This window comes from Lasiodiplodia theobromae (genome assembly GCF_012971845.1).
Source record: "Lasiodiplodia theobromae strain AM2As chromosome Unknown scaffold_58, whole genome shotgun sequence".
NCBI classification, from domain to species: domain Eukaryota; kingdom Fungi; phylum Ascomycota; class Dothideomycetes; order Botryosphaeriales; family Botryosphaeriaceae; genus Lasiodiplodia; species Lasiodiplodia theobromae.
Genome location: NW_023336539.1, coordinates 86,465 through 113,063, shown reverse-complemented (window position 1 = coordinate 113,063; position 26,599 = coordinate 86,465). Strand labels below are relative to the sequence as shown.

General features: G+C 57.0%; 8 protein-coding genes across 8 annotated transcripts; 5 read left to right on the top strand and 3 right to left on the bottom strand.

Annotated features, from left to right (window-relative positions):
* Positions 1–281: 281 nt before the first annotated feature.
* On the top strand, positions 282–1,595 carry LTHEOB_12160 (PAS domain-containing protein; the record flags this gene model as incomplete). The annotated part of the gene is made up of 1 exon (XM_035508997.1): positions 282–1,595. The coding sequence occupies one exon, from the start codon at positions 282–284 to the stop codon at positions 1,593–1,595; it is 1,314 nt and encodes a 437-aa protein (XP_035365277.1).
* A 1,086-nt stretch (positions 1,596–2,681) lies between these two features.
* Positions 2,682–3,160, bottom strand: LTHEOB_12159 (RNA polymerase rpb4; the record flags this gene model as incomplete). The annotated part of the gene is made up of 2 exons (XM_035508995.1): positions 2,682–2,809; positions 2,860–3,160. The coding sequence occupies 2 exons, from the start codon at positions 3,158–3,160 to the stop codon at positions 2,682–2,684; spliced, it is 429 nt and encodes a 142-aa protein (XP_035365276.1).
* Positions 3,161–4,112: 952 nt separating this feature from the next.
* On the top strand, positions 4,113–7,756 carry LTHEOB_12158 (Rho GTPase activator; the record flags this gene model as incomplete). The annotated part of the gene is made up of 6 exons (XM_035508994.1): positions 4,113–4,400; positions 4,459–5,161; positions 5,216–5,842; positions 5,904–6,357; positions 6,418–7,309; positions 7,361–7,756. 6 exons carry the CDS (start codon positions 4,113–4,115, stop codon positions 7,754–7,756), a joined length of 3,360 nt encoding a protein of 1,119 aa, XP_035365275.1.
* A 1,565-nt stretch (positions 7,757–9,321) lies between these two features.
* On the top strand, positions 9,322–11,340 carry LTHEOB_12157 (Rho GTPase activator; the record flags this gene model as incomplete). The annotated part of the gene is made up of 5 exons (XM_035508993.1): positions 9,322–9,534; positions 9,856–10,001; positions 10,057–10,184; positions 10,242–10,958; positions 11,018–11,340. 5 exons carry the CDS (start codon positions 9,322–9,324, stop codon positions 11,338–11,340), a joined length of 1,527 nt encoding a protein of 508 aa, XP_035365274.1.
* Positions 11,341–13,041: 1,701 nt separating this feature from the next.
* LTHEOB_12156 (Aspartyl-tRNA synthetase) lies at positions 13,042–16,134 on the top strand (the record flags this gene model as incomplete). The annotated part of the gene is made up of 1 exon (XM_035508992.1): positions 13,042–16,134. The coding sequence occupies one exon, from the start codon at positions 13,042–13,044 to the stop codon at positions 16,132–16,134; it is 3,093 nt and encodes a 1,030-aa protein (XP_035365273.1).
* A 724-nt stretch (positions 16,135–16,858) lies between these two features.
* Positions 16,859–18,742, top strand: LTHEOB_12155 (Ubiquitin-conjugating enzyme e2c-binding protein; the record flags this gene model as incomplete). The annotated part of the gene is made up of 2 exons (XM_035508991.1): positions 16,859–17,614; positions 18,089–18,742. 2 exons carry the CDS (start codon positions 16,859–16,861, stop codon positions 18,740–18,742), a joined length of 1,410 nt encoding a protein of 469 aa, XP_035365272.1.
* Positions 18,743–19,114: 372 nt separating this feature from the next.
* Positions 19,115–20,263, bottom strand: LTHEOB_12154 (Non-specific lipid-transfer protein; the record flags this gene model as incomplete). The annotated part of the gene is made up of 1 exon (XM_035508990.1): positions 19,115–20,263. The coding sequence occupies one exon, from the start codon at positions 20,261–20,263 to the stop codon at positions 19,115–19,117; it is 1,149 nt and encodes a 382-aa protein (XP_035365271.1).
* Positions 20,264–21,703: 1,440 nt separating this feature from the next.
* LTHEOB_12153 (Zinc finger transcription factor) lies at positions 21,704–24,196 on the bottom strand (the record flags this gene model as incomplete). The annotated part of the gene is made up of 4 exons (XM_035508989.1): positions 21,704–23,027; positions 23,112–23,347; positions 23,408–23,685; positions 23,734–24,196. 4 exons carry the CDS (start codon positions 24,194–24,196, stop codon positions 21,704–21,706), a joined length of 2,301 nt encoding a protein of 766 aa, XP_035365270.1.
* Positions 24,197–26,599: the final 2,403 nt, after the last annotated feature.

The following is a 26,599-nucleotide window of genomic DNA, read 5'->3' as shown; positions in this document are numbered from 1 at the left end:
CAAAGATGGCTAGTAAACCTGCGAAAACGCCGGGTGTCCCGATACCTACGGAGAAATCAAGTGCAAGCTCGCTGCCACGGCAGAATGGTCTCTCTCTAGGAGCAGTATCTTCTCCAAGAGCTCGCTCACAGACTCTGGACTCCCAGGATGGAGAATCCGCACTTAGTCAGCACAAGAGACGAAGCCAAGTTTTGGATGTTTCTCCATCATCGTCCGATACGGAAGAGTCACGTCAGAAGGCTCTTCTTCGGGTGCACCGCCGCAGACAAAGCTCTCGCAGAATGTCACACATTGCAGCAGATGGACCTTATTTCAGGCCATTAGACATTCTAATCTGCGAGGACCATCCCGTCTCGCGTCTGGTCATGGAGAAGCTATTGGAGAAGTTGCGTTGTCGCGCGATCAAGGTCCAGACAGGGCCGGAAGCGATGCGCTATGCCATGAGTGAAGTCAAGTTTGACATCATCATGATGGAGTATCGACTTCCACAAGTCAATGGAGCCGACGTCGCTCGCATGATCCGAGAAACTAAGAACGCCAACAGCCACACGCCAATCGTTGCCGTAACTGGTTATCTCAAAGAGCTTCAAGCACCTCACCATTTCGACGCGCTGATCGAGAAGCCGCCCACCATTGCCAAATTGACGGAAGTAATCGGACGACTATGTCAATGGAAAGCCCCGCCGCCGAACTGGACACCATCCATGCTGACATCTGTTGTTCCATCCAATCTCCGCCAAGAGTCATCGCGCGTGGAGGATAGTCCAACGTCGAACTCGTCCAGTTTTGCCGCGATGCCCTCCGGTAGCTACCGAGGCTCCAGTCGCGAAGACTCCATTAGCTCCAGCTTCTTCGGGGACAACGAGAACAAGAACGACGAAGTTGCTGTAGTAATTGACCGCCAGGGAACTGACGAATGGAGAGATCGTGATATGACCCAGGCCTTCGGTGGACTGGGTATTTCCGATGAACCAGCAGCTATCACGAAAGATCCGAAGGGTCTCCTGGCGATTCCGACAAGCGTTCCTCTACGCCAGGAAGCCTCGGCGCCAGCTGCTTTGGAGCACGCTCCGATCCGGAAGCAGAGGTCTTCCGAGCAAATCGATGCCAAGCGGCGCTCACTAGAGAACAAGAAACATGAGTCGGCCGAGTCTGGCGATGACGAAGACGAAGAGTTGGGAAATGCACAGGCACGGACCAAGAGTCCAAAAGGTAGAACGCGAGGCTCTTCGAAATTAGGCCTTGAGATGATGCGCACGAACAGCCATGGCAGCGTCGTTTCAGTAGAGGAGATAGCTGCGGTGGAAAATCTGAATGCTTCGCCTCCACCGGCCATCTCTGAGGAGCAGTCGATCGATGATTCCCAGGTCGAGGCGCCCCCCGAGACGCCTACGAAGAAAGAGGGGGATGAAAAAGAAAAGCCCGAGATGGCGAACATATCCATCACGCCTCCAGAGATACTTCCCCCCTTGCCCGGTAATGCGGTAAAGGAGATTGAAATGGATACAGACGCCACGCCGAAGGCTTCCCACACAGAGCCTGATCCAGATCCCACGCCAAAGGCATCGACATCTCCGTCTCGAAACCGAGAGTAGAAGAGCGTTCAAAGCGTCGTGGCTCAACAGATTGCTTCACTCAAATTATCATTCTATTCTTAACTCTGCGCGCGTGGAGCGTTCTACTTAGCTGGTAGCCTCTTCAGATTGTCAAGGCTTCCTCTTTCGTTCATTATATGCCTTCAGAAATTTCCTTCAAAATGAGTACCCAAGTTTTTTTTTCTTCGTTGACAGCAAGCGAGGAGTTGGTGGCCACAAGTCCGAATCTTTCCTTTAGTATTCTTTCTCACCTCAATTGGAGACTGTAGTAGGCCGATGTACTTTTCTTTTCGCCTCGGAGTTTCCTTTTTTTTTTTTTTTGGAACAGTGGCAGTGCAAACCATCAAGAGTAAGAGGGATGGCTTGCTGGGAGATGGAAAAATGTTCGCGCTTTCGATGGTGCATTCAAGTGTACAATTTCTCCAAAGCAACAGTGAGATTAGATTGCAGAAAAAAAAAAGCCCTCAGCTGAATCAGCAGACGGGAGTAAAAAAGCGCTCTTGTTCTCTATCAATCAAAGATCAACACAGATTTGCTTACTTTTTGTGTTGCTGTATCTGGGATCAGCGTATACGGTAAGCAGAGAAAAGGGCTATGGGTTGTAGATATCACGCTTCTCATAGGAGGCAGAGGACAGTGAATCAAAATCAACCACGCGTCTGGCGGTACGATCTGTAGGCCACACCGTGCGCTGTTTCGAGATACAGGTACTATTTTGCGTAGTGAGCATGGGTTCTGTCTTGTTGGAACGCACACTTTTTGTGTTTCTATTTTTTCCCTTTCTTTCCTGGTCGTAAGCCCTGCCGTTGGATCCCGCCCAATCACACCAGACCAACAATGGGAATGACCGGTGACATTTGGGCATTATCGAGCCAACTTTTGAGTGAGGCGGCTGCCGCGCGATCCGGCACCAACGTCATGTCCTCTGCGAGCAACGCGGCCGCCTGCAACGTAGCGCTGCAGTCTTCTCAGAATAGCAGTGCTCCGCCACAGATCGCCGTGCGGAGTGCCGCCGAAGGTACTCCAACATGCACGTAGCCCCCAGGCCTTGACATTCCCGATTCCACCAACGCTGGTCCGAGAAGGTTACTCGGAGAAATGGCGCAGGCGGCTAATTTCGGTGAGCAGCTGCTGGAGGTCCGCGTCGGAGATCTTGTCCTGAAGCGAAGGGATGAGGGTCTTGGCCTCGTCGGCCGTCTCGCAACAAAGAGTGCCTGATTGCATGTCAGCGCTAGAATAGGTGCAGGAGACGGGGAAGACGCACCGAGCTGCGAGCGCTCGAAGCCGGCCAGGTCGTTGCGGGTGCGCAGCAGGTTGTCGATGGAGTCGCAGTCCTCGCGGTCCTTGAAGCGCGAGAAGACGTCGAGGTAGGCGCGCATCTTGGTGAGGGTCTCGGTCTCGTTGAGGGCAATCTTGTGCTTCTTGCGGTGCTCGACGATGGCGTCGATAATCAGACGCGCCTCGGAGAGGGTCAGGGTGGTGACGTTCTGGAACTCGCCCAGCTTGAGCTCGACACCAGCCTCCTCGTCGCCGGCGGCATCGCCGCGGCCGCGTCGCGCAGACATTGTGGCGGGTGCGGTGGGTGGAGTGGAGGAGCGGGCGTGGCGGAGGCTGCGGCGGAGAAGGTCTGCTGTCGCTCTGGCTGGGGCGGTGGAGCTATGCCGTCAGACGCGGCGTCGAGTCAGCGGCGGAGGGGATGGATGGTGAGGGCGGAGAAAGGCGGCAGTCGCGGGGAACCTGAGGCCACGGCGCAGGCGCGCAGGCGGAGGGCGATAGGGCGTCGCGCAGCACATGGCCGCTGAGTAGCACACGGCGCGGGCGCGCTCTCTCGCGCGCAGTCAGTCGTCTCTGGCGCTGTCGCGCTGCGATCAACACGCCTGCCGCTCAAGCACGGGGCCATCCAATCTACGACCAAGCGGCCCCCAGGGCCTCCTCTCGCAGCGCTCACCTCCCGCAAGCCCCCCCGTAACTAACACCCACCTCCATCCACACCACCCGCTCCCACCCTTCGCACGCCGCCCGCCCTCTCTCGCCCGCGACCAGCCCTGCTCTCGTCGACCGAGAGAGCGAGAGGCCTACCGCGCCGCTGTTGCATGGCGGCGAGCGTCTCGTCGCGCTGCCACACCCAAGTTGCGTTTCAGCCTCTCGTCCGCTTCCCTTTCCCCTGCAGGGATCGAGCACCTGCTGCCGACACCACCGCGCCTAAACCCCAGGCCTTTCGCCGCATGCTGTGGACGGCGAGCTGAGCAGCCAACTCCACCACCCACCGCCCCCCCCGCGCTGCCCCCGACTCAAGCACACCCCAGTTCCGCCCAGCAACCGCAAAAGCGCCCGTTGAGAGCGCCCCAGAGCGCCGCCACGCCTGCTCGACCCAACCCCCGCGTGCGAGTCCGCCCAGGAACCCACGCCCTGAGAGCGCCCTTGCGACCGTCCGCATCCCCCGTGCCTTCCCCGTCCCGCCCGCTCGCCCACGCGACCTCCGGCCGCCGCACAGCTTGAGGGCTCGGGCATCCGACCATGGCTACACCCTCAGAGGGCCCGCCGTCTAGGGACGGGCTCGCCCCGCCCGACGATGCGGCGCTCGGCCCCGGCGACATGGCCAACAACAACACGCAGGACGAGCGCGAGCGGTCCCGACGCCTGGAGAATGGTGGTGATTCGTCGCGCCCGTCGCGCGAGCGCTCGCGCAACGGCTCCCGGAGGCCCAGCGGCTCAAGGGTCTGCGGGAAATGCGGCGGACACCTGACGGGCCAGTTCGTCCGCGCATTGGGCGACACGTTCCACCTTGAGTGCTTCACTTGTCATGTCAGTTGCAGCCCTGCACTTGTCTGTTGCGCCGAGGAGCTGACATATCACGCTGTAGGATTGTGACAAGATTGTAGCGTCCAAGTTCTTCCCCGTGCCCGAGCAGGGGCCCAATCAATACCCGCTGTGCGAGACTGACTACTTCCGCCGTCTCGACCTCCTTTGCTTCTCCTGCGGCGGTGCCCTCCGCGGTTCGTACATAACAGCCCTCGACCGTAAATACCACATCGAACATTTCACCTGCTCCGTCTGTCCCACCGTTTTCGGTGCTCAGGACAGCTACTACGAGCACGACGGCAGCGTCTACTGCCACTTTCATTATTCCACAAAATTTGCTCAGCGCTGCAACGGCTGCCAGACCGCCATCCTCAAGCAGTTTGTCGAGATTTTCAGAAATGGCCAGAACCAGCATTGGCATCCGGAGTGCTACATGATTCACAAGTTCTGGAATGTGCGCCTCCACACAACCGGCCAGCCCGTTGTCGAGAAAGCGCTGGCAGGAGAGGAAGACACCGATGAGCTGAGAAAAGACGTCAGGATGGAAGAGGAGAAAATCGAAGAACGTGTCAACTGGATCTGGAAGACGCTGTCGGCCTTTGAGGAGCGCTCCGCCACTTGTATTTCTGACATGCTGCTTCATGTCAGCAACGGCGCATATTTTGACGGAGTTCTGGCTGCCAGAAGATTCATCGTGCATATCGATCTTCTATTTGAGGGGGCTGATGAGCTCGACAAAGTCTTGGTCGAACAGACCCCAAAAGGTAAATCCCCTCCAAAGTCCAGACAAAGCGGACCGTCTAACACCGGCGATCTAGGCCTGTCTTACTCCCGTGAGGCGAAGCTGCTATGCAAGAAAGTTGTAGCGTTCTTCCAGCTCCTCGCCCAATCACAAGACACAGGAGTGCGACGACTGGGCGTTACGCAGGAACTACTTTCGCTAGTCACTGGCCTCGCGCATTACCTCAAGCTCCTGATCCGCATTTGCCTGCAGGGTGCTCTTAAACTCGAGCGGGAAACCGGCAGTGCATCAGGGCTCAGTGGGTTTATGGACCAGATCAACTCCCTCGAATCGAAGCTTGAGCAAGACACCATCATCGATACCAGCAGCGAATCTGTGGCCCTGGTGCAGCGGACTGCGGATACTTGCCCAGTCTGCGACAAGCCGGTCGAAGACAAATGCTTCATGGCCAACAACAGAGTCTTCCATGTTGCTTGCATGAAGTGCCGGACATGCGACAAAGAACTTCGAGACCACCATGAGGCTCGGTGGAGCCCGTCGAGCGAGAAGTTGATGTGCGCCAGCTGCGCGGCAAGTGTCTCGGACGCCGAATCCGGCTTTGTGCAAGTGACAAGGCTACGGCAATACGTCCACCTTCTTAGAGTTGCGCACGCACGTCTCCTTGCAACTCTTCGCACAAGCGGCGCGCTTCCTCACACCTCAGGTAAGCCCCGGTCGCGGCGAAGAAGGAAGAGATAACCTTGGACTGATGATACGAACCCCAGACGACCCGAACTTGATGGACTATGATTCCAACTCCGGCCACCGTGTCTCCCCTGCAGGCTCTGAACCAGCAGCAGAACCGCCGCTGCTCAGGTCGGACACCAGATCAAAGTCCTACACTGGTCACAACAATGAGAAGGCCACCCCCTCGTCCTACGAACAGACCCTTGGCGATATCCGAAGACTGCGGTCTACAAGACTCGACAAGCATTTATCTCAAACCATGAAACGTGCGAGGACTTCTCGGGTCATGGATGGCCCGGAGGGCATCCGTCCTGGATCTGCTGGTGACGCACAGAGAGGCAGCGGTCCTAACAACATGACTATCGAACAGGGACGCGACTACAACGAGACCGGGCCGTTGACTTTCGGCACCAATGGAGGCATTGCCCTGGACGATATTCCCCGTATTGTCGCCGCGGAGCAGGCGAAGGACCAAAGACCAAATGCAGCAAAGTATGCACGCGACCACCTTGTTGGGCAAGAACCAAGGCCAAAGCTCGTTAACGGTCATAGGAGAGATGTATCAGGGGCGCAAGAGCTGGAGAAGGCTGCAGCTGGAGAGGGCCATTACGGCAAGAAGTATTTCTCGGAGCTCACCGCTCTGGAATACTTCATTGTCCGCCACGTGGCAGTTCTGTCCATGGAACCGTTGCTGGAGGGCCACTTCAACCAAGAAGAGCTTCTGGAGCTCATCGAGAACCAGAAGCGACCCACGTTCTGGGGCAAGTTTGGCAAGGCGTTCAAGGGCAACGAAAAGCCGAAGGGCGGGAAGAGGAAGGGCGTCTTCGGCAAGAGCTTGGAGTACGTCGTGGAAAAGGACGGCGCCGAATCCACCGATTGCGTAGGTCCCGGAACTCTCAAGGTTCCCGCCCTGGTACAGGATGCAGTGTCTGCCATGCGTACCATGGACATGTCGGTTGAGGGTGTTTTCCGTAAGAATGGAAACATCAAGCGCCTGCGCGAACTCACAGAAGAGATCGACGCGAAGGGAGGGGATGCCGTCGACCTGACACGTGAGAGTCCGGTGCAAGTTGCGGCTCTTCTCAAGAAATTCCTTCGTGAGCTGCCCGACCCCGTCATGACGTTCAAGCTGCACCGCCTGTTCATCACCGGAGCGAAGATTCAAGATGAAGACAAGCGGAGGCGTGTGTTACATCTCACCTGTTGTCTTATGCCAAAGGTCCACCGCGACACCATGGAAGTGCTGTTCACATTCCTTAACTGGGTGTCGTCCTTCCACACTGTGGACGAGGAGACGGGCAGCAAAATGGACATCCACAACCTGGCCACGGTCATCGCCCCCAACATCCTGTACTCCAGCACCAAAAGCCCGGATATGGACTCCAGTTTCCTCGCAATCGAAGCAGTGCACTCTCTCATCCAGTGCAACGAGTCCATGTGCGAGGTAAGTGATTTGAATCGGGCCCCACTTTTTGACTGAAGCTGACATCAACAGGTTCCGGAGGACCTTCAATCGATCCTGGCAGATTCATCCATGTTCGACCTCAACGCCGAACTCACAACGAAAGAGATCCTCAAGCGGGTTGGCGAGCTCGGCAAGATCCCGCAAGCAACGGTGCCGGGGCCGCAGCAGGCAAACCGCAACTCGGGCAGCCGGTCGTCTGCGCCGGTGGTCGCACGCATCGAATCTGACCCGGCATCATACCAGGCAGAGAGCTCGGTGCGGCATGTTGGAGGACAAAGAGACAATGGAGAGCTGGGACCGCCGCAGCCGCCGTACGGAAACGCATCGTCGGATTCACACAGCGACCGCGGATCGCCGAGCAGATATAGGGAGAACCGGTCATCACAATACCAGCGGCCCGGGGTGGGAGTTACGGGAGCCGGGTAGGCGCTCGAGATGTTAAGGCTTTCTTCACGCATGCGGCTTGGAGTCTTGGGCACCTTTCTCATGTATTCGCTTCATGTTTCGTTTTTCAGATTCCACTGCAGGTCAGCATCTTGGGAAGGTGCGAGGAGGCGTTTTCTTGCGGGGAACAGTGCGCAAATCACACCGGGAGAAAAGTTGATAATGGAGAGGGGGTTTGGATCACATGTCGAGGCGGCCGCATAGGAGGACGGCAGATTTGCGATTTAATCTGCACAGGCCCGGTGGGGCCTTTGTTTTAGGAAAGCTTGGGCATTGAGCAGCGAGCGATTTTGTTGGAGCAGCAGGAGCGCGGATTCCCTTCTTTTTCTCTTTTTATTCGTTTTCCTCCATCCCAACCAACGTAGTGGTGTCGCGGGAGATTTCGAGGTTAGTAGTAGTCACAGAGCTAGGTGCTCTTGACGTTTTTGTAGTTTATTTTGGCCCGGCGGCCCGGGAAGGCGGAAGGTTTTTTTTACTGGGAAATGGGAGAGAGTGTGCTGAGGCATAATAATTGTGGTGCGTGTGTGATATCATGATCACCGAGAAATTGACAGGAGCTTGGGCGAAGTTCCACGAACCCCTGGTCGCGGCCTGAAGTCTTGGCTGTTGTTAAGTCCCGCCTAACGGTCGGTGGCAGCGTGGGGCGCGTGCACCGGTACGCCGTTGAGAACCGGACGAGGGTGCGGTTGGCGGCTGTTCCGGGGGGGTTTGGTTTCGCAGCGAAACGGAGAATCAAAACCAAACCCCAATTGACTGTTCGGCGGAGAGGCTACGCTTACTTTACAGCCAGAGGGGTCGATGCATAGAACATTTCATAGCGCCAGATAAGCCAGTCTATCTGCTTTAAATTGGAAATTTCATTGTTTACTCTTTGTTTTGCAAATGGAACCATGTAGCTCGGTATTTTGCTGCTGACCGTTGTTTGGCGCGCCCCAGCAACGGCACCGAGAAGAAGTCCTCACATCCTAAGAACGAGCAGCTTTACAATTAAATCTCACTAGCGACTCGGCGTCTGTAGTAGCTCCTTATATCCAAGCAAGCTTCCAGACCCCTCGCAGGTGAGTTCCATTGTGAGGCAGAGAGACGTTGGGGCCATGAACGGTGGTCGACTAGTCGGGAAGCTTAGCTGTAAAGAAAAGTTACGCCGGGCGCCGAAAGATGCACTAAGTAGGTTTACCAGCTGCCGACGAAACAAGGCCCCCTGCAGAAGCAAGGCCGATACTGATGAACCGATTTGCCGCGGGGCGCGCGTGTTGGGCCACGCATGTTCAGCTCACCGAGTGTTTCCCACACTGACGTGCGCATTGCAGCCCTACGGAACCTTCGCGCTTGCCCTCACCTTCTACATTTACTATATCAATGTCTCAGAGCTTCTTCAGCTAGCAGTCCTCACCCCTTTTCTTCCAACACTCAAAAAGCAGGACCCGCGTCACGACTTTCACGACCCATCCTCCACTGGTTACCGTTCCTTCCTTCGGTTTTCTCCGCCACACCGGCCCAACAACAAATCGCAGGCGCCGCAGTCGCCGCAGCGCAGCTTTCTCACCATGTCGTCCATGTTCACGCTCCCCTCAATTCGCCTCCCCAGCTTCGGCCTAGGCTCCAAGGGTCCGCGCGTCGAGCTTGCATCCGTCGAAATCCATGATGTCGAAACCGCGGCGGAAAAGCGTCCGCGGACGCTGAAGCACTTGCTCCGCGCAAACCATGCCAACCACAGCATTGTGTACAAGGACGGAAGGTGTCGGAACAATACTGCTCACGTACGTGCATATTCTTTTACTGCTCGACAGATGTCATTCCACTCCGGTCCTGCTCGCGCTGCCCTGCTTGCCTGCCTGGATATGTCACCCCGCCTCCCATGTTGTTGTTGTGGTCTGTTGTCACCTGCGAGTCGTGTGCTCGGCTTCCCTGCACAAGAAGCGGTGAGCTGCGAGCTGGCCAGACCGGCAAGCTAGTTCCATAGCGCAGGAGCTAGCTATGCCAAAGTCAAAGCTTCTGCGAGCTCCGAGTCCGTGTATTGTCAGCTGTGATGGAGCTGGACGTCGAAGTTCGAGGTCACGGACTGGACTAACTTAGCCCAGATACTAGGTGCTGCCTACGTCCTCGGCGCAACTGCCGAGCACCTGAACGAGATCTACGATAGAGAAGCCGAGCAGCTCGAGCCCTGGCAAGATGCGCCGTGCGAGATCGCGAAGCATGATTGGCGCGACTTTCTGGGCAAGAGAGAGTTCGTACATCCGGCGCATTAGGAAAGCTCAAGACCGGCCGCTGACTTGGAGCAGGTACCAACGCGCCTTCGTCGACTTCTTTGAAGATCAGTTGGTGCAGTATAGCTATGACTGGAAGAAGATGCTGGAAGACTATCTTTTCGGCGGCGAACAACCGCTGATCAACAACTTCATTGCTGGGTGTAAGTTTATCGAAATCGTCACTGGACCGGATTTGCGTTAATATCTTTGCTGCGCAGTCGGCCACCCGCTCATTCACCTTGGGTACGCTTTCGAATTGAAATCGCGCACGCTGGCGATTGAGGCGCTCGCATTCAGCACCTGCTATTACAACTTCATGCACCGCTACCTCGACGATGCCAAGTACACGCGCGCTCCCACCAACCCGACGACGTCCCTTGCCGAGATTCTGAAGCGCGTTGCGGCGGACAAGCGCTTCGATGGCTTATTCGACAGTCCAGGAGGCGCAAATATCGAGACTTTGTTCGACCTGAAGGAAGAAGCCGTGCTGGAACACTGGAACAACTGGCAGATCTATGGTTACAACAGCGGCAGCAGCGGTAGTTCCAGCCCCACCGGATCCACAAGCCCGACCAGCCCACGGGAGAAGATCAGTTTCACGGAGCAGTTCCTTGAAGCGCAGAAGGTGGTGGTGGCATTGCTCATGGCAAAAAGCAGTGGTGACAGAAAGAGACGGTACGACTTCTATGCCACGCAGCTGGTCACGACAAGCCACGCCGTACGAGTGCTGCTTCCTTTGATTCCGACCAAATTCCACATTCCGTTGGTGAGGCAATGGTGGCTCTTCGTGCTTGCCATATACATTGCACAAAAGCGCCCCAAGGTTGACGTGGTGGCGTTCGAGAACGAAGACCTGGAAGAGGGCAGGGGGTGGAGCGACGTGCAGAGCTGCGCGCTCAAGGGACGTTTCTGCTTGGACGGAAACTACGTCAAAGGTATGGTTCACATAGCGTAGCTTCCGGAGATGTGTTGAAGCTAACAAAATTCAAAACAGCCATCCGCGCCATGCAAGACGCAGCGAAAACTTGGCCTGACGACAAGCGGTTCTTCTTGAAGGCAGCAGTGCGCTTTGCGACTGAATTCGACGGATGGGGAGGGTTCGGGCAATTCGGCGACGAGGACGTGCGCCTCCACACGCGCACCCGCCAACCCAGCATCGTCGGAGACCTAGGCGAGGACGCTTACCGCGCCGGCGGTGGCAGGAGGACCAGCATCATTGGCGACAGTGGTGTTGGAGGCATAGCTGGCCCCGGCAGACGGACCAGCTGGGCGCCAACGCTCAGTGGAAGTGAGGGGAGTAGCCGAAGAAGCTCCTAGGGGCGCCAACTAGAAAAGGGGGAAAGGAGTCAACGGTGATGCGTTGGGATCGCGCGCGCGAAGGAAGGGTAGTACACATATAGCGTACGGCATGAGGCGTTTATTGGGTCACTAGGAGGGACTGGATTGTTTTTGGGAGGCTGCGCACGTTCAAAAGTTCGATATACCCTACTCGTTCACTCTTTCACTTTAGGATCTCCAGGAATGACATACATTTGCGGTTTACGACTGGGCTCACCAAGTGTCACGCGTCCCGGGAGAAGGGTTGAGCGGTGATGGTGGTAAACCCAGGAATCGCCCCTTTCACGGACAAATTGCGAGTGATCATTCTCCCCTATTGCATTACATGCATGTGACGCACACATAGAGCGGTCCAGGCGAGCCTGGTTACGAGTCCGGGGCATAGTCGCGAATCAAGCGCCGAAAGTAGCAAATATAGCATTGGCTAGAGTTCTTGTTTTGTGTTCTCCACACAAAGGTCGAATTAAGCATCCCGGGGCCGCAACTATGGCACGGAAAAGCCAGCGATTGGCCGGGCGAGCCAATAATGTGAGAGTAAGGTGAGATGGGGCACACAGTGCACCTAGGGCCCAGACTTGATAAGGAGTGATGTCACTCTTGCGCACGCGTTTGCTGAGGCACCAGCCACAGAGAAGGCTTCCTGATCTCCAACGGGATTACAGGTTCTCAGCGAGATGAACGCAGATCCTCCGTGACGGCAGCAGGGTCGTCATGCAGGACATTTGCAAGGAAGCTAGCTGGTTTCTCGAGCGGAGGGGGAGGGCCAATTCGTCAGGCTGAGGTTTCACGTTGGAGCAGAGGTGTGGCGGTGGCTAACTGCGAGGGGGAAGATATGCATGATGCGGGAATGCGGGCGAGAACAGGTTGTCGATGCATCAGAGATCTCTTTCTGTGGCATGGAAAAGTGGCGGGTGGGGCTGGGCGCGAGTGGTGATGGCTGCCATCATCGATCGCCATCGGAAGCCGGAGAGCTCTCTCGCACCCGCGGGCGCTTCCGTAGCCGACCGCCCGGCCGCAAGGGACCGCGGTACGCCGGAAGATTGAGGAAGGTCTAAATTTCCCTCGTGACAGCAGCAGGGGGCATGTGGTCTGGCGCAGGGTGCAAATTTGTTGACGGAGTTCGGGGCGCTGGCGCTTCCGTCCGGGTCGGCCGATGACGAGATGCGAGTCTCGAACGGCCAGCAGCGTGCTGACTGATAGGCAAGCCGGATGAGCCGGACGCGGCGCGCCGCTTCAAGATGGCTTCTTTGTGGGCGGTCAGCAAGCCGCACGGCTGACGGATGAGCACGTCGCGCCAGGAACGGGCTGGGCTGAGCCCGGCAAAGGCGATTGTTTCCGCTGCGGCTTTGTTATTCGCTGCAAGCGGGAGTAGGGCCCCGAGAAGCCTCGCCAAGCGGCGATGACGCGCCACGCGGAGGCTGCATGCTCCAAGCTTCCCGCGCCGCGTAGGGTAGGGAACCCGGCCGATGCTTATGACGTGGGTTCCATGGCCCGCCGCCAGCACCTCGCTCACTATTCAAATCCACCCGCGCCGCCGCTGCCTGAGCCGTCATTTCCTCCTCACCCTCAACACCTCGCCGTGGACATTGTCTCGTCTAAGACGTCTGCGAGCCTCGCTGCGCCTTTGCCCGCGCCTCCGCCGCTACCCGCTCCACATTTGATTATTCCCGCACCGCCGCCATGCCTGCCGCCCTGAAAAAGGCGCTCAGCAAGCTCAAGACCGGCAGCCAGTCCTCCGACGAGGACGGCTCGACCAGGAGCCCCAAGCCCAATGGCGTCAACTCGCCCGTCGCTCCCTCGTCGGGCATTTCCTCGCCTGTCGTGAAGAACTCGCCCAAGTCCTCGCCACGCACCTCGGGCATCTTCAGCCGCAGCAGCGGCACCTTTGACAGGAAAGAGGTCGTCGGCCGCTCCAGCGGCACCTTCGACCGCAAGGAGCACCGCGGCAGCGGCACCTTCGACCGCAGCAACCACCGCACCAGTACCAACTTCACCGAGAAGGCTTCCCACAGCCCTGTCCGCGCTCTCCGTGAAAAGCTGCACCTGGGCCACGACTCCGACTCTGACTCCACTGACGTTCCGCTCAACCGCGACGGCGAACCCATGAGCAAAGCCCAGCTCAAGAAGCAGGAAAAGCAAGCCGAGTGGGAAGAGCACAGGCGCCAAGTCGAGGAGAAGCAGGAGGCCCAGCTGCGCAAACGCCGGGAGATGGAGGAGCGCGCTAAGAAGGAGGAGACCCCCGAACAGCGGGCCAAGTACGGCGAGCTGCCCGTGAACAACTACGCCGGCGAGTGGAAGCACCAGGAGCGCTGCAACATCGGTTCCTTGTCCGCCAACGATGCGGGCAAGGAGGTCGTTTTCCGCGCCCGCCTCCACCACATTCGCAAAATGAGCGCCCATCTTGTCTTTTTTGTCCTCCGCCAGCAGACTCTCACCATTCAGGGTGTGCTTCACGAGCACGGCTCCGTTTCCCCCCACTTCGTCTACTGGGCCGAGCACCTGGACGTCGAATCCGTCGTTCTCGTCAAGGGTATCGTACAACCGCCCAAGGCCAAGGAAGGCGAGATCAAGGGCACCACCATCCACGACGTCGAGATTTCAGTGCACGAGCTCCACGTCGAATCAAAAGTTACTACTCCACTTCCCTTCAGCGTCGCCGAGGCCGAGGTCACCAAGGCCGAGACCGAGCAGGAGGGCGACACCAGAGTCCGCGTTGCTGACCGGACACGCCTATCGAACCGCGTCATCGACCTTCGGTCCACCACTTCGCAAGCTATCTTCCGCATTCAATCCGGTCTTTGCAACTTTTTCCGTACTTATCTTGATACCCAAGGTTTCGTTGAAATTCATACCCCTAAGCTCCAGGGTGGTGCGACCGAATCCGGTGCTAGCGTGTTCAAAATTGACTACTTCGGTCGCCCCGCATTCTTAGCCCAGAGCCCGCAATTGGCCAAGCAGATGTGTATCTCTGCCGACTTTGGCAGAGTGTACGAGATCGGTGCCGTCTTCCGTGCTGAGAACAGCAACACTCACAGGCACTTGACTGAGTACACTGGTCTCGATCTCGAGATGGCTATCGACGAGCACTACCACGAAGTTCTTCGCATGCTCGACAACACGTTTAAGTTCATCTTCAAGGGCGTCTACGAGAAGTACAGGCACGAGCTCGATGTCGTCAAACGCCAGTTCCCTCACGAAGACCTTGTTTGGCTGGACCAGACTCTCACTCTTTCATTTTCCGAGGCCGTCCGTCTCCTGAACGAGTCCGGGTGGAGAGATGAAGAAGGAAACCCCCTGCCCGAAAACGAGGATCTTGGCACGAGAGATGAGATCCAGCTTGGCAAGGTCATCAAGGAGAAATACAACACTGACTACTACATCATTGACAAGTTCCCGGCTTCTGCCCGTCCTTTCTATGCCATGCCAGACCCCGAGAACTCGGACATCACCAACTCGTTCGATATCTTCCTGCGTGGCCAGGAGATCCTGTCTGGTGGACAGCGTATCCATGACGCGGACATGCTGATCAGGAACATGGAAAGGCTTAAGATGGACCCGAAGGTTCTGGAAGAGTATGTCCAGGGCTTCGAATGGGGTGCTCCTCCCCACGGAGGTGGTGGTATTGGTTTGGAGCGCATGCTCATGCTTTTCCTCAACCTCGGCGACATCAGACATGCCTCCATGTACCCCAGGGACCCCAAGAGCTTGCCTGCGAAGCCGCCGGTCAAGCAGTTGCGTCACCCTGAAGCAAGCACACTTCACCCGCCGTGGGAGGGCCAAGACCGTGTCACCGCCCACATCGACTTCCAGACCATCGAGAAGCTTATCGCCAACTACGGCGATGCTTCCAACACATCCTGGCTCGAGCCGCGCACTCAGATTTGGCGTGATGACTTCACGGGTGCTGCCGTCGGCTTTGTACCGCAGGGTGATTACGCAATTACCGTGGGCGATCCGCTGTGTCACCAGTCTCAGTACGTCAAGACTATTTCCGGATATCTCAGGTGGATCAAGAAGGAGCGTAACCTCAAGCCGCTGTGGCTGCTGGTCGGCCCGGAAGTTGAGGAAGTGCTGGCCACTCGCTTCAACTGGCGCACGTTCTCGGTTGCCGCTGAGCAGCGTCTTGATCCTACCAACAACCCTGCACAACGTGACCACGACCTGCAGCGCAAGATCAGACATGCGGAGAAGGAGGGCATCAAGATTGTCGACTACCCGCTCGGTTCGCCGCCACCGCAAGAAATCCGCGATAAGGTCGACCAGCGTGTCCAGGATTGGTTGAACAACCGCAAGGGCAAGCAGGTCCACCTGACGGACATCCACCCATGGCAGGACATGGAGCACCGGTGGTACTTCTACGCACAGGACAAGGAGGGTAACATTTCCGCGTTCGTCGCGCTCGCCCAGCTCTCGCCCGACCACGGGTGGCAGGTCAAGTACTCGCTCGACTTCCCGGGAGCCGCGTCGGGCACGATTGAATATATTGTCACGCACTCTCTCAAGAAGCTTGCGGAGAAGGGCGAGACCAACGTCACGTTCGGTGGTGGTGCCAGCTCCAAGTTCACGCCTGGGCACAACATGAAGAAGCCGCGTGTCAAGGTGCTGAGCAAGGCTTATCATGCGATTGCCACGGAGCTCAAGCTCACAAACAAGAGCGAGTTCCGCGAAAAGCTGGGCGCGCACGAGGATCCGATCTACGTGTGCTACCCGCCCCATGGGCTGGGTCCCATGGCTGTGAAGGCGATCCTGAGCTTCTTCGAGGATGATGACTAGATCAATTCATGAGAGCCAGCGGAAGGGTGTTTGGGTCTGGTTTCCTGTTTTAAGCATTGGCAGATTCCCCTGGTATCGGTTGATTGCGGTTTCATTCTGTTCTTTCACGCTATTCCCCAGATATGTAGATTCCCCCAATCCATGAGACACGTTGTACAGACTACTATTCCTAGCTTAATTTAATCGCACCACTTTATTTGAAAGCTTAGCTTCGGGAACGCCATGAGTCGCGCGCCACGTGGGTGCTAAAAGAAATGATCGCTCGCAATTTTCTCTAGCGGAATGATTCGACATACGTAATAATACACATCTACGCCCAGATGGTAGCTTCAACTACCCACGTAAGTGGAGGCTAGATGCTGATGATAGCAACTAGTTACGACGGCTCAGATCTTTCGGCACCCACTGTGGCGCTGATGGCAATACTCCACAGAACCACAGATCTAATCCGTGACGCCGCTGACGTCAAGAGGGTCTGGTGTGATTTGCAGAGCTCAGACTCGACGTGAATCGCGTTGCAGCAGTCGTCCAGCACGTGATAAGGGCCCCGCTGTGGCTCACGGAAAGTAAGCGGTGGTCCGTTCGCCGCCGGCCTTGTCTTCTCAACCGCGTGGCTTCAACCACACATCGACCACCGTTTTTCTTCCCTACCCGACCCTTCCGCCGCAACGGTCGCCGAACGCAGCGCGCTTGGCTCTCTTGGCTCGGTCCTCGCTCAGCCCCAATGTCGCTCTCCTCACCTCCCGCGTCCGCGCCGCGGCCTTCTTCTTCTTCGTCATCGCCATCATCGTCCATCCTCCACCTCTACGCCGAACTCCTGCTGCACATCCGCACCGTCACCTTCTTCGCCTCGCTCCGCACCGACCACACCGAGCAGACGCGTGCAGAGCTCTCCGCCGACGGCGAGTCCATCACCCTCACCCACGAGGGCGAGCGCGCGTCCATCCGCCTGCCCACCCGCGTCGTTGGCGGCGGCAGCGCCGCCCTCACCCTGCCCGCATCCCCGGCCAAGGAGCTGTCGCTGCGCCTGCAGCTGAAGGAGCGGAGTCCGGGCGGGTTGCTGAAGGGCGGTGCTGGTGGCGGGGAGAATGTGGTGCCGTGGGATGCGGGGAGGCTTGCGGAGTGTGGGAGGGTGGAGTGTCGCGGGTGTGGGAGGGAGGTTGTCAAGGTAGGTAAGAGCGGGGATGACGGAGCTGAGGAGGTGGAGGTGAAGGCAGACGAGGCAGCACCAAGCGAGGAGCGCGGCCGCGGCGTCAAGAAGTGGATGGATTTGCCGAATGAAAATTGGGCGGAAATGATGGACTTTTGGCACTGCCATAAGCCGCATGAGCATCATCTTCCGGGCCATACGCACACGCGCGACGGTGTAGGCAAAGAGAAGGGGTATGCGGCGAGTAATCGCATCATGGCAAAGAAGGGCGTGGGGTACGTTGATTTGGCATATTTGCTCCTCACAGAAGAAGACTGTTTGGGCGTACAGGTAAGATCACGATTACAAGCAAGTTTGTTCCGCCGTCCCTCCCCGTGTTTACCCTATTTCGCCTTACGTTGAGATTGCTGCGCTGGATGGCGGGTGACAAGAAGGAGGCCTTGCCAGAGCTTTGTGCTCGACTCAGTGGCGTGGTCTTCGATACAATCGCCCAAGATTAATTCCAAGCATACGGCAAGTTGGAACTGCATACCCCTTTTGATCTTCAAGATCAACTGCTGTGGTTACTCTTCCGTCTTCCTGCCATGTGCAATTTCCTTTACTCCGTCATGGGTTTCAATCCTGCGCTCTGAACTCCAAGACGCAGGATGATTAAGACATGATACATACTTTGTCAATCGGAGTTATCTTAGCGGAGACGACACAATCAAATCACTAGACCGACAACCACTTGATTCTCCCGTATCCTCAACATGTGACTTTTAAACCAACCCGAGGCAGATATTCTGACATTTTTCATTCCAGCCTTCAAAGTCTACATCGCCATCAGACAGCGCTGCCGAACGCCAGCAATTGACCTGCTCGTCTTGCAAAACCATTGTCGGCGTGACAGACCCGCGCGCCGAGGGCTGGCGCATATGGAAATGGAGCATCGCTGCTACCCCCAAAGATTCAACGACGAACACGAAGACGTACAGCCTACGCAAGTGGGTGGCCGCTCAACTACTTTACCTCATCGAGAACCAAGCAGTGCGCAAGTTCACGGTCATGGCCGAGTCTGGCGTCCTTCCTGGGGAAGAGGTTGAAGGTGGTAGTGAGGCGGTGGCAGCACGCGACCCCATCATGATCTGGGTCTTCACTCCTGATCTCTCCTTCTCCTCGTCCATCGCCTCGTCCGACGATGACAGTAACAGCCACCGCAACGACCCCACCCGCGCTATGAAGGTGCTGTGGAAACCCGCTCCGGCCCAGAACGGTGAATCTACGCAGTCCGCCGCTGGACAAGCATTGGACAGACAGAGCTTGTCGACAGAGGACTTGAGCCTGCCGCTGCCTGCCTTTGACGCGTTGAAGGAGGGGTTGGAGGAGAGCGGAAGGTGGCTGCCGGCTAGCGCGAGGACGTTTCAGGAATGGAATGTCGGGCTGCTGGAGAGATTTGGGGAGGATGAGGTCCAGTGAGGGGTAATGAAAGGGGAAGCGGCAGGAAAGGGAGGAGGGATGAACGCGGAGCAGCAGAAGTGAGAGCATGGTAAGATGGATTAAAGAGGTTGAGTATAAGCAGGACATCAATGTAGGTTGGGAATTGGGGCTCCTATGCGGTTGGAACCAGTGCCGGCACTCTCTCTAATGAGCTTGAAGATGAATGGGCGTCTCCGGCATGCATTGGCTACATTTCCATAATCCATACATCAATCAAAACGACTTCACCCTTAACTTGAACCAGTCACTAACCACTTCAGCCAGCGGGAATCCCCGAACTCAATTTGCTTTCCAATATAGTGGTCGTCCTCCTTCAAAGAGCTCTCCTTAGAGGCAAGACGGCCCGGCTTTTCATATCGTGTTCCTGCGCTCACTTACCTGATGATTCATGCAGCATGTCGCCAAAACCCGCCGTTCGTACTCTCGTGCACCTTCTGCCATCTCATGGATCCTCACTTCAACGGCCGGCTCATCCTCCTCGCTCTCATTGCTCGTGAGCACCGATGCTAACTTCGCGCCAGCCTTCTCGAGCATCCGCTTAATCGCCCGAGCCATACCGTTTGCTCCATCGCTCACGCGCCCAATGACAGCAGCTTCAGCCTGCCGCCAGGCCCGGATCTTCGGCGCAGCCCGGGCGTGCAGCGAGTCTAGCGGGCCCAAGTCCCTGTGCGCCACCAGCGACCCGTCCGGACTCACCACGTAGCGGCCGTCGCCGAAGGCGTTGTTGATCTCATCGGTCTCGGCATATTCTCTGTTGAGGTAGACCGCCGAGGCTTGGTCGGTATCGTCTTGATCACTGCCGATGCAGTCGGGTTCTTCATCATCGCTGCTGGTGCTGTCGTTGTAGCCGCTGCCGGGATCGAATCCTCTTTCTAGGTCGTACCCGCGGTGGTCTAGTGAGGAGTGCTCGCGTTCAGTGGTAGTGACGCCCGTCTGCATCTGCATCCCGTATGGTCCGTTCCCGGTCAGAGTGCTGTATGCCTCTGATGTTACTGGCTGTGGCCCCCGTTGTGGCTGCGCATCACTTGAGCTCGCTCCTGTGTCTGTTCTTCCTTTCACCCCCTTCCTCCTTCTTCCCATCGACGCTTTCGCCCTCAGTAGGCAGAATCCCTCAACGAGCTCCCTCGGTTCCTGACGTTCATGTGTTGTCTCCAAGTTTGTGGACTTCTCTGGATGGCGAGTCTCCGCCCGCCTTCCTTTTGTCCAGTCGACGTCTCGAAAGCTCGGCCCATCTATACTTCGCGCCGATTCTGATGGATGTCTGCTGGTGAAGGTTCTCCGGTCGTCATTCGGAGCGTCCTGCCCCATGATGACGGACGTTCGTGGGGATATGTCGGTGTCGAGAGTGATAGAGTAAATGCTACTGCTCCTGCGAATGCTGGCAGTGCTGTGTACACCAAGATGTTGGACGCTCGATTGGGGAAGCTGGATGACTTCATCGCGGGGGTTTTGGAGTGGAGCCATATCGTCGCTTTTGCTGGGGTGTTGTGCGGCGGGCATTATGTCCGTGTTGATGTGTGGAAGTGCAAGCTGTTTATTTATGTTGATGGCCTGTGTACGTGGATTACTTCATCGATCAAAGGACATGGGACATTGAATGGAACTCATGACTTAATCTAATGTGGGGCAATTTGACCCTTTCAACCATGGTAAGACGAGAACTTCTATTACTGTACCCTGATTTCTTTTTTCTTTCTCCCAGACCTCGGTGAATCTACATCACCACCAAAGCGTTTTGAGCCGTAAACTCACTCTATCACCTTCAGCTAGTAGAGCCTTACACCCCCTACCCAAACTTTATTTTTATCGAGATGTTGTTTACCAATAATAGCTGCTTTGTTCTAGACGAACGGGGCAAGCATGGTCACTCGCCTCGGTGACTTTCAGCGATTGTCTGTATCAGGGTCCCAAACGTACTTATTTCACGTAGTGAGCGTTACGTGGCCGGATGGTATGGCATGCCGTCGAAACTTGAAGAAAAGAAAAGGTTATAAGGTTACATCTTCGCCTATGCGCTAATGCATTTCGAATATTTCTCCTTTAATTTAGTCTTTGACTTCCTAAGATGAGTGCGCTGTCTTTGACTCAACGTTTTTGTGGGGGGCTTGTCTTATCATTACTCGGAGAAAAAAAAAAAAAAAACTACTGGTGAGATTGTATTCATGCTATTTCCATCTGACCTTCAACACGATCTTATTGTACAATCGCTCCACGTAGATCAACTCTGTTCATCATAGGATAGCCGAGTTATGACCGTGTTAGGTGCACCTTGCTCAACGCCGCAGAAGTGAACGACGCCCATAGAGGCCCAACAACTGCAGCACATTCGTCACCAGACGTGGGTGGCACCGGAAAGTTTTTAGAAATGTGATTTTTGTGGAGTGACGTATCCATCCCTCGTATCCCATAGCCCGTGGTACTATCTATGCTACAAGTGGTATTGGCTCTAGAGCCCAAATACCCGTGGGCCTATATAAGCCGTAAAGAAGTTGGGAGTATACCCGTTCTCGTAAAAACCCAATATTACCTCCTCAACCGGAAAAGCACATTCTGATCCAATCTGGTGGGGAGAAATGTGAAAAGGGTAAAGCGTGCAAAAGCTGGCAAACAAAACTCATGCCTTATTTTTTTTTTTCCCTGGCGTTTTCGTTTACTTTGCCCCCCTGCTTCTCCTGTTTTCTCTCAAGACCGGATCAAAGTGGTATCCCATCCAACACATCCCGTAGGATGCGGAGCTTCTCTCCTGAAGCCACTCCTGTCATCATCAATCTATGGTGATTCTTCTCACCACATCGTATAAGAAATAATGGAATCGCTGAAAAACGTTCATCAAAAGTTAAGAAACCTCAACACGACCGTCGAAGGCGGCGTGGCAGGAGAACAAACAAAACGGAAAATCTTATGCAAAACACGGCAAACCATTGCACTCAGGCCCATGGTTTACTGACCGAAGTCGTATGCCGCCATATCATTGAGAACGTCGGGCTGGCAGAAGACATTGTCGAACTGGCCACCGAAGTTCGACAGGTCCTGGAACCACTTGCTGCTTCCCTCGCCATTGCTGGCCGAGGCATTGCCCATCGAGTCAAAGAGCGTGAAGTCTCCGGAAGGAAGGAAGTCATCACCAAAGCCCTCGTCAATGTGCATGTGGTTGCTGTTGGAGCTGTTGGAGTTCGTCCCCGGGCTGAACAGCGTCAAGTCGGGCTGCCCACCCGGAGACAGGTGCGTACTGTTGCCCGAACCAAAGCCTGCAAGGTTGAGGTTCTGGCTGTTCAGCAGCGGAGGGAAGTGGTCAGCAAAGATGTTGTCATCGTTGCTGAGGGCAGGCGTTGGCTGCTGGAGGTTGGAGTTGAAGTTGAAGGTCTGATCGAACAGCAGATTGTCCGCAGAGTGGTTGAAGTCGGTGTCAGGAGTCGTGATGGCCTCCTCAAAGGACGTGGGTTGCGCAGGAGAATGCGTAGAGGAGCCGGTGATTGAAGTGCCGGCGGTGGTCACGGACTCACGGCGCCAGTCCGGCTGGAAGTCGGTGTTCAGCAGCGGAAGGTTGTTGTTGCTGTACCCAAAGTTGTTGTCAAACTCAAAGTCCCCACCGTACGACGACGGCGGCATTGCGGGCGAGTTATCGAATGGAGTCACGGGCGTGTTCACTTGGTGAATTGGAGCAGAAGCGGGAGTGTTGATGAATGGAGTGAGAGGAGTAGTAGGAGTAAGAGAAGTGGAGGTGCCCGAGGGCTTCTTCACCCCCTTGCCGTTCGCCTTGGACCTGACGTACGTCCAGCCGTGAGCTTTCTCCATGTGTTGTTTGCAGTTGGACTCGCGCTTGGAGGCGTACGCGCACGGAGCAAACAAGCACTTGTACTGGGGTGGAGCCGCAGTGTGCTTGTCGTTCACGTGACGGTCGCGCTCCTTCTCGGTCGGCCAGCCCAGGTCGTGGTACTTGCACTTCGCCTCAGGGCACTTCCACGGCCGCGAGTGCGTCTTCTCGTGCTTGGTCAAGTCGCACGGACGCTTGAACTCCTTCTTGCAGTCGGCGCAGATGTGCATGACGTCGCCAGGGCGGTCAGACTTGCGCCTGCGGGCCATCGAACGGTGAACACTGTCCTCATCATCGTCGTCCTCCTCCAGCGGGCGCTTGAACGTTGCGTTGAGTTCCGATCGCTCCGCCTCTGTGGCAATAGGGATCATCTTGCCGTTCCTCTCACGAACAAGCTCGGCGGGCTTGCCGTTGTGGCTCAGACCACCGCGGAGGGTGATCTTCTCGTCTCTGAACATGCTTGTTAGCTCCAATTCATCAAGGCGCGAGTCCCGTGGCTCATGGGGGAGGCTTGAGTCAACTGGTTCAACGTACGGGTGGTAGTCCATCTCATCCCGGGCCTCTCCGGCGGCCTCCCTCTCCCTGGTGGCAGCCATGATGGCGGCGTAGCGGCGAATCTGCTCAACAAGATCGAGGAAGTAGTTGTTAGTGTAAGGGCGGTCAGTCGGCAGGCGCTGGTCGGCTTCGCAGAGGTAGCCGACGGTGTTGGCGATAAAGGTGACGCTCGTTTCGCAGAATCGTTGATAGTAGGCTGGCGAGGCGGCGTATTCCTTTATGCGTCGAAGCACATGAGCAAAAGCACTGCGAAAGGTGAATTCAGCTGAACTTACGGGAGCGAGGAAGATGAGGGTCTTTTCAAGGTCGCGCAGGTTGGTGATTTCCTTTGCGCCGATGCGACGAGGAACGTCCTTGATGAGTGGGTGGAAATCCTTCAGGGCGGCCTCCTGGAGGATGGGGCGCACAATGCGCCTCTGGATGTGCTTGAAGGCCGACTCGCTCAGGCCACGGATCTTGTCCTCACTGACGGAAAGGCCAGAGTAGGACTTGGTCACGGCCGAGCGGGTGGTGGTGGCCGAGGAGCGTACTGAGCGGCGGGCAGAGTGGGCGTCTTTATAGCTGTTAGTCGGGGCGGACGAGGAGGCAGGGAGTGAAGTACCGTAGACGGAGCCGCTGACTGAGGAACCCAGGCCGCTGTCGGATGCGTGGTGGTGGTCGACCACTTCGACCTTGGGCTTGACGTCCAGCTCCATCATATCCGGGTCGGCGACGGGAGCGTGGTTGTCCAGCATGAAGCTGGGGACAGGAAGGACCCTGCTGTCGGTCAAGATGCTGGCATCCGACGACGTCTTGCCAGCAAGGACGTTGTCGAAGGAGGTCAGCAGGTCGGAGATCCTCTTCTCGCCGGCGTCGAGGAGGATTTGCTCGAGGGCCTGCGGATTGGTCTCGGAACGCTTGGGCATGGAGAAGCAGTGCGCAAGCGGGTCGACCAGGTCACTGGAGACGTGCGTGGGCGAGTGGAAGGTACCGGACTTGCGCAGGTTGGAGGTGGTGAGAGAGGGAGGGGCCATGGCGGAGTTTTGAGGCCGACGGCGGGGGTGGATCTGGTTGGGGGAGGCCATGTTGGAGGATGGTTTGCTGCGCTGCGATGTCATTAGTCGCTGCGGGCGGCGTCCGTTTCGGTATGACTCACTGGAGGGAGGCTCTGGAAGGTGAATCACTTAGGACCGATCAGTTGATATGGGAACCTCCAGATCGGGCCTAACGGCCTTAGGGATGGCAGTGCAGAAGGGCGAAGCAGTCTGGAAGGATGGCAGGACTGTCCAATGCGGCTTCATCCAAGCGGGCGAGCAGCGAGGTGGGGGTGGCCAAAAGCGAGGAGCGGTCGGGCGAGGGAAGCGGGAGCGGGCGGGCTGGCGGCGGGCTGAGGGTATATGAAGAGGGCGAAGGGCGCTCGAAATTGGCGTATGAGAGGGACCCCGGGCGAACGATGGGTCTAGCCAAGCAAAAAGCGGCGATGACGAGGCCGTGCGACAAGCGGAAACGACGGGTGCGGCACGCGGTCGAGCAGTCTTGCGAGGGGCGAGAGGGAGGGCAGTGGTTTTGGTGCTGTCCGGCGGCGGAGGTGGTGACTGACGTTCGGCGGAGGGTTTAGGCAACAGCGCGAGCTACGCACGCGCGCTAGGCCGGAAGAGGGGCGAGCGCTGATGTGCGGCAAGGCTGTGCTGCGGCCCACGGACGAGGGCGAGCGGCCGAAGCGCGAGATTGCTGGGCAGGGCGGGTCTGAGCGGCATGGAGGGCGCGGATTGGCTAGCGGCGGCATCACGAGCTGCTGCGAGGGCTGGCCACTGCCCGCCTTTTGAGCCGCATGGCCGGGAGCCGGCGACGCGCTCGCTGCGACGGGCGTCGGTGAGGGCGCGCGCCGACCAGGGCTGTCTCGTGCGCTGTCGTCAAACCAGACCAAACCGGGGGTCTGTGGGGGCGGAAACGTCGTCTTCGATCTCGCTTTCGCTGTCCGTTTCTAATCACCGCAGTCGCCGGGCTATCTCCACTCTCCGCACCATCAAGCTTTCCGTACGCCATGCGGCACTCGCCAGCCAGTGCGCTGCGAGAATCCGCGGCGCTGCTGTTGGTTCCTGCGGATGGCCTGATTCGCGACAAGTCTGCCCCGTGAGTCAGCCTTGCCCGCGAAGGATCAAACACAGGCTGTGTGCACCGCCCACGCGCGGTGAAATCATTGTTCGGCCACGTCGCACCGCGCTCCAGTCCATCTTGGCTGCCCCGGGTCCCGCCGTCCCCGCCGTCGCGGCAGTGCTGCGGGTCGCTTGCTGCTCAATCTCGCCAATCCCTTGCCCATTGGCCAATGCGCCCAGCAAATGCCGACTTGGGCAACTCCTCTCGCGCGCGCCAGCCCTAAGCACTGAACACCACGCTCGCCATCCTGATCCCCCGCACTATAAGACAACGCGTGTCCTCGCCCGCCCGCCCTTTGGTCCTTTTCTTGCTGCCTGAGCCCCCGTCGAGTCCTCGTCAGCCGCTGGCGTATTCCCGCGCGCACGCCAACCCGCCGAAACCACTCCTGGCCACCATTTATTCTGCTGCCTGAACACAACGCCAAGAGGAATGCGTTAATTTACCACGACATCAGCGAAAGAGCTCGGGATGGATCCGTCTTGCTTTTCGGGGGGTCGGCGGCCTCCCGCCATCACAGCTGATGTTATGCTTTCCGTTTACGTTGCGTCGTCCATCCAGGAATTGTAGCTAGCAAGGTGAGCGTAGAGAATGTCGAACTCTCCAGGCTTATTCTCATTGGTCAAAATCTGTTGGATTTCCCCAGTGAAGTCTTCTCGAGTGGAACCGTTGGACCCTGTTTCCCACCTCAAACGTGGTTCAGTCGAAGATACCGTCCCAGGGCTTGGATTCACTTCCATTTTTCACTAGACGTCGCTTCTTTTTCCACGTTCTGCGTCCATAATATAACATGTTTCCTCGCCATGTCCAAATGCACGACTCAAACGTCCCGCGTGCCGCATCTCCTGCCGCCCGTCATGTATTGCTATCCAACCCATCGCAAGCACGAGGCACCGACTCATCGCAGAGACGAGGCGCGAACCCGCCGAAAAGATGATGCACTGACCCGCCGCAAAAATAATGCACGAACCAGAACACCGCCCATGTTGCTCCACGATCTCTCTATCGAACTGGTACTGATGGTGGGAGAGTACCTGGACGATGCCAGCACCCGCAACTTCCGGGCCGTGTCTCGAGCCTTCCACCATGCCATGCACAGCCGGTTTGTACGGCTCTGCGTTGCAGATATACGTTCCAAGCCTGGAGTACTGATCGTGCCAACCTTCCCGAAGTCGTTGGCCCGAGTAGCAGCGATATCAGAGATACCCGAGGTTGTTGGGGCGATATCAGCCGTGCATATTTGCGTCACCCTCCCCCTGCCACTCGAAGCAGTACTCTTCGTAGCTCGAGCTTGCGAAGCCTTCGATGCCGAGGATCCAGTTGCGACGACCCGG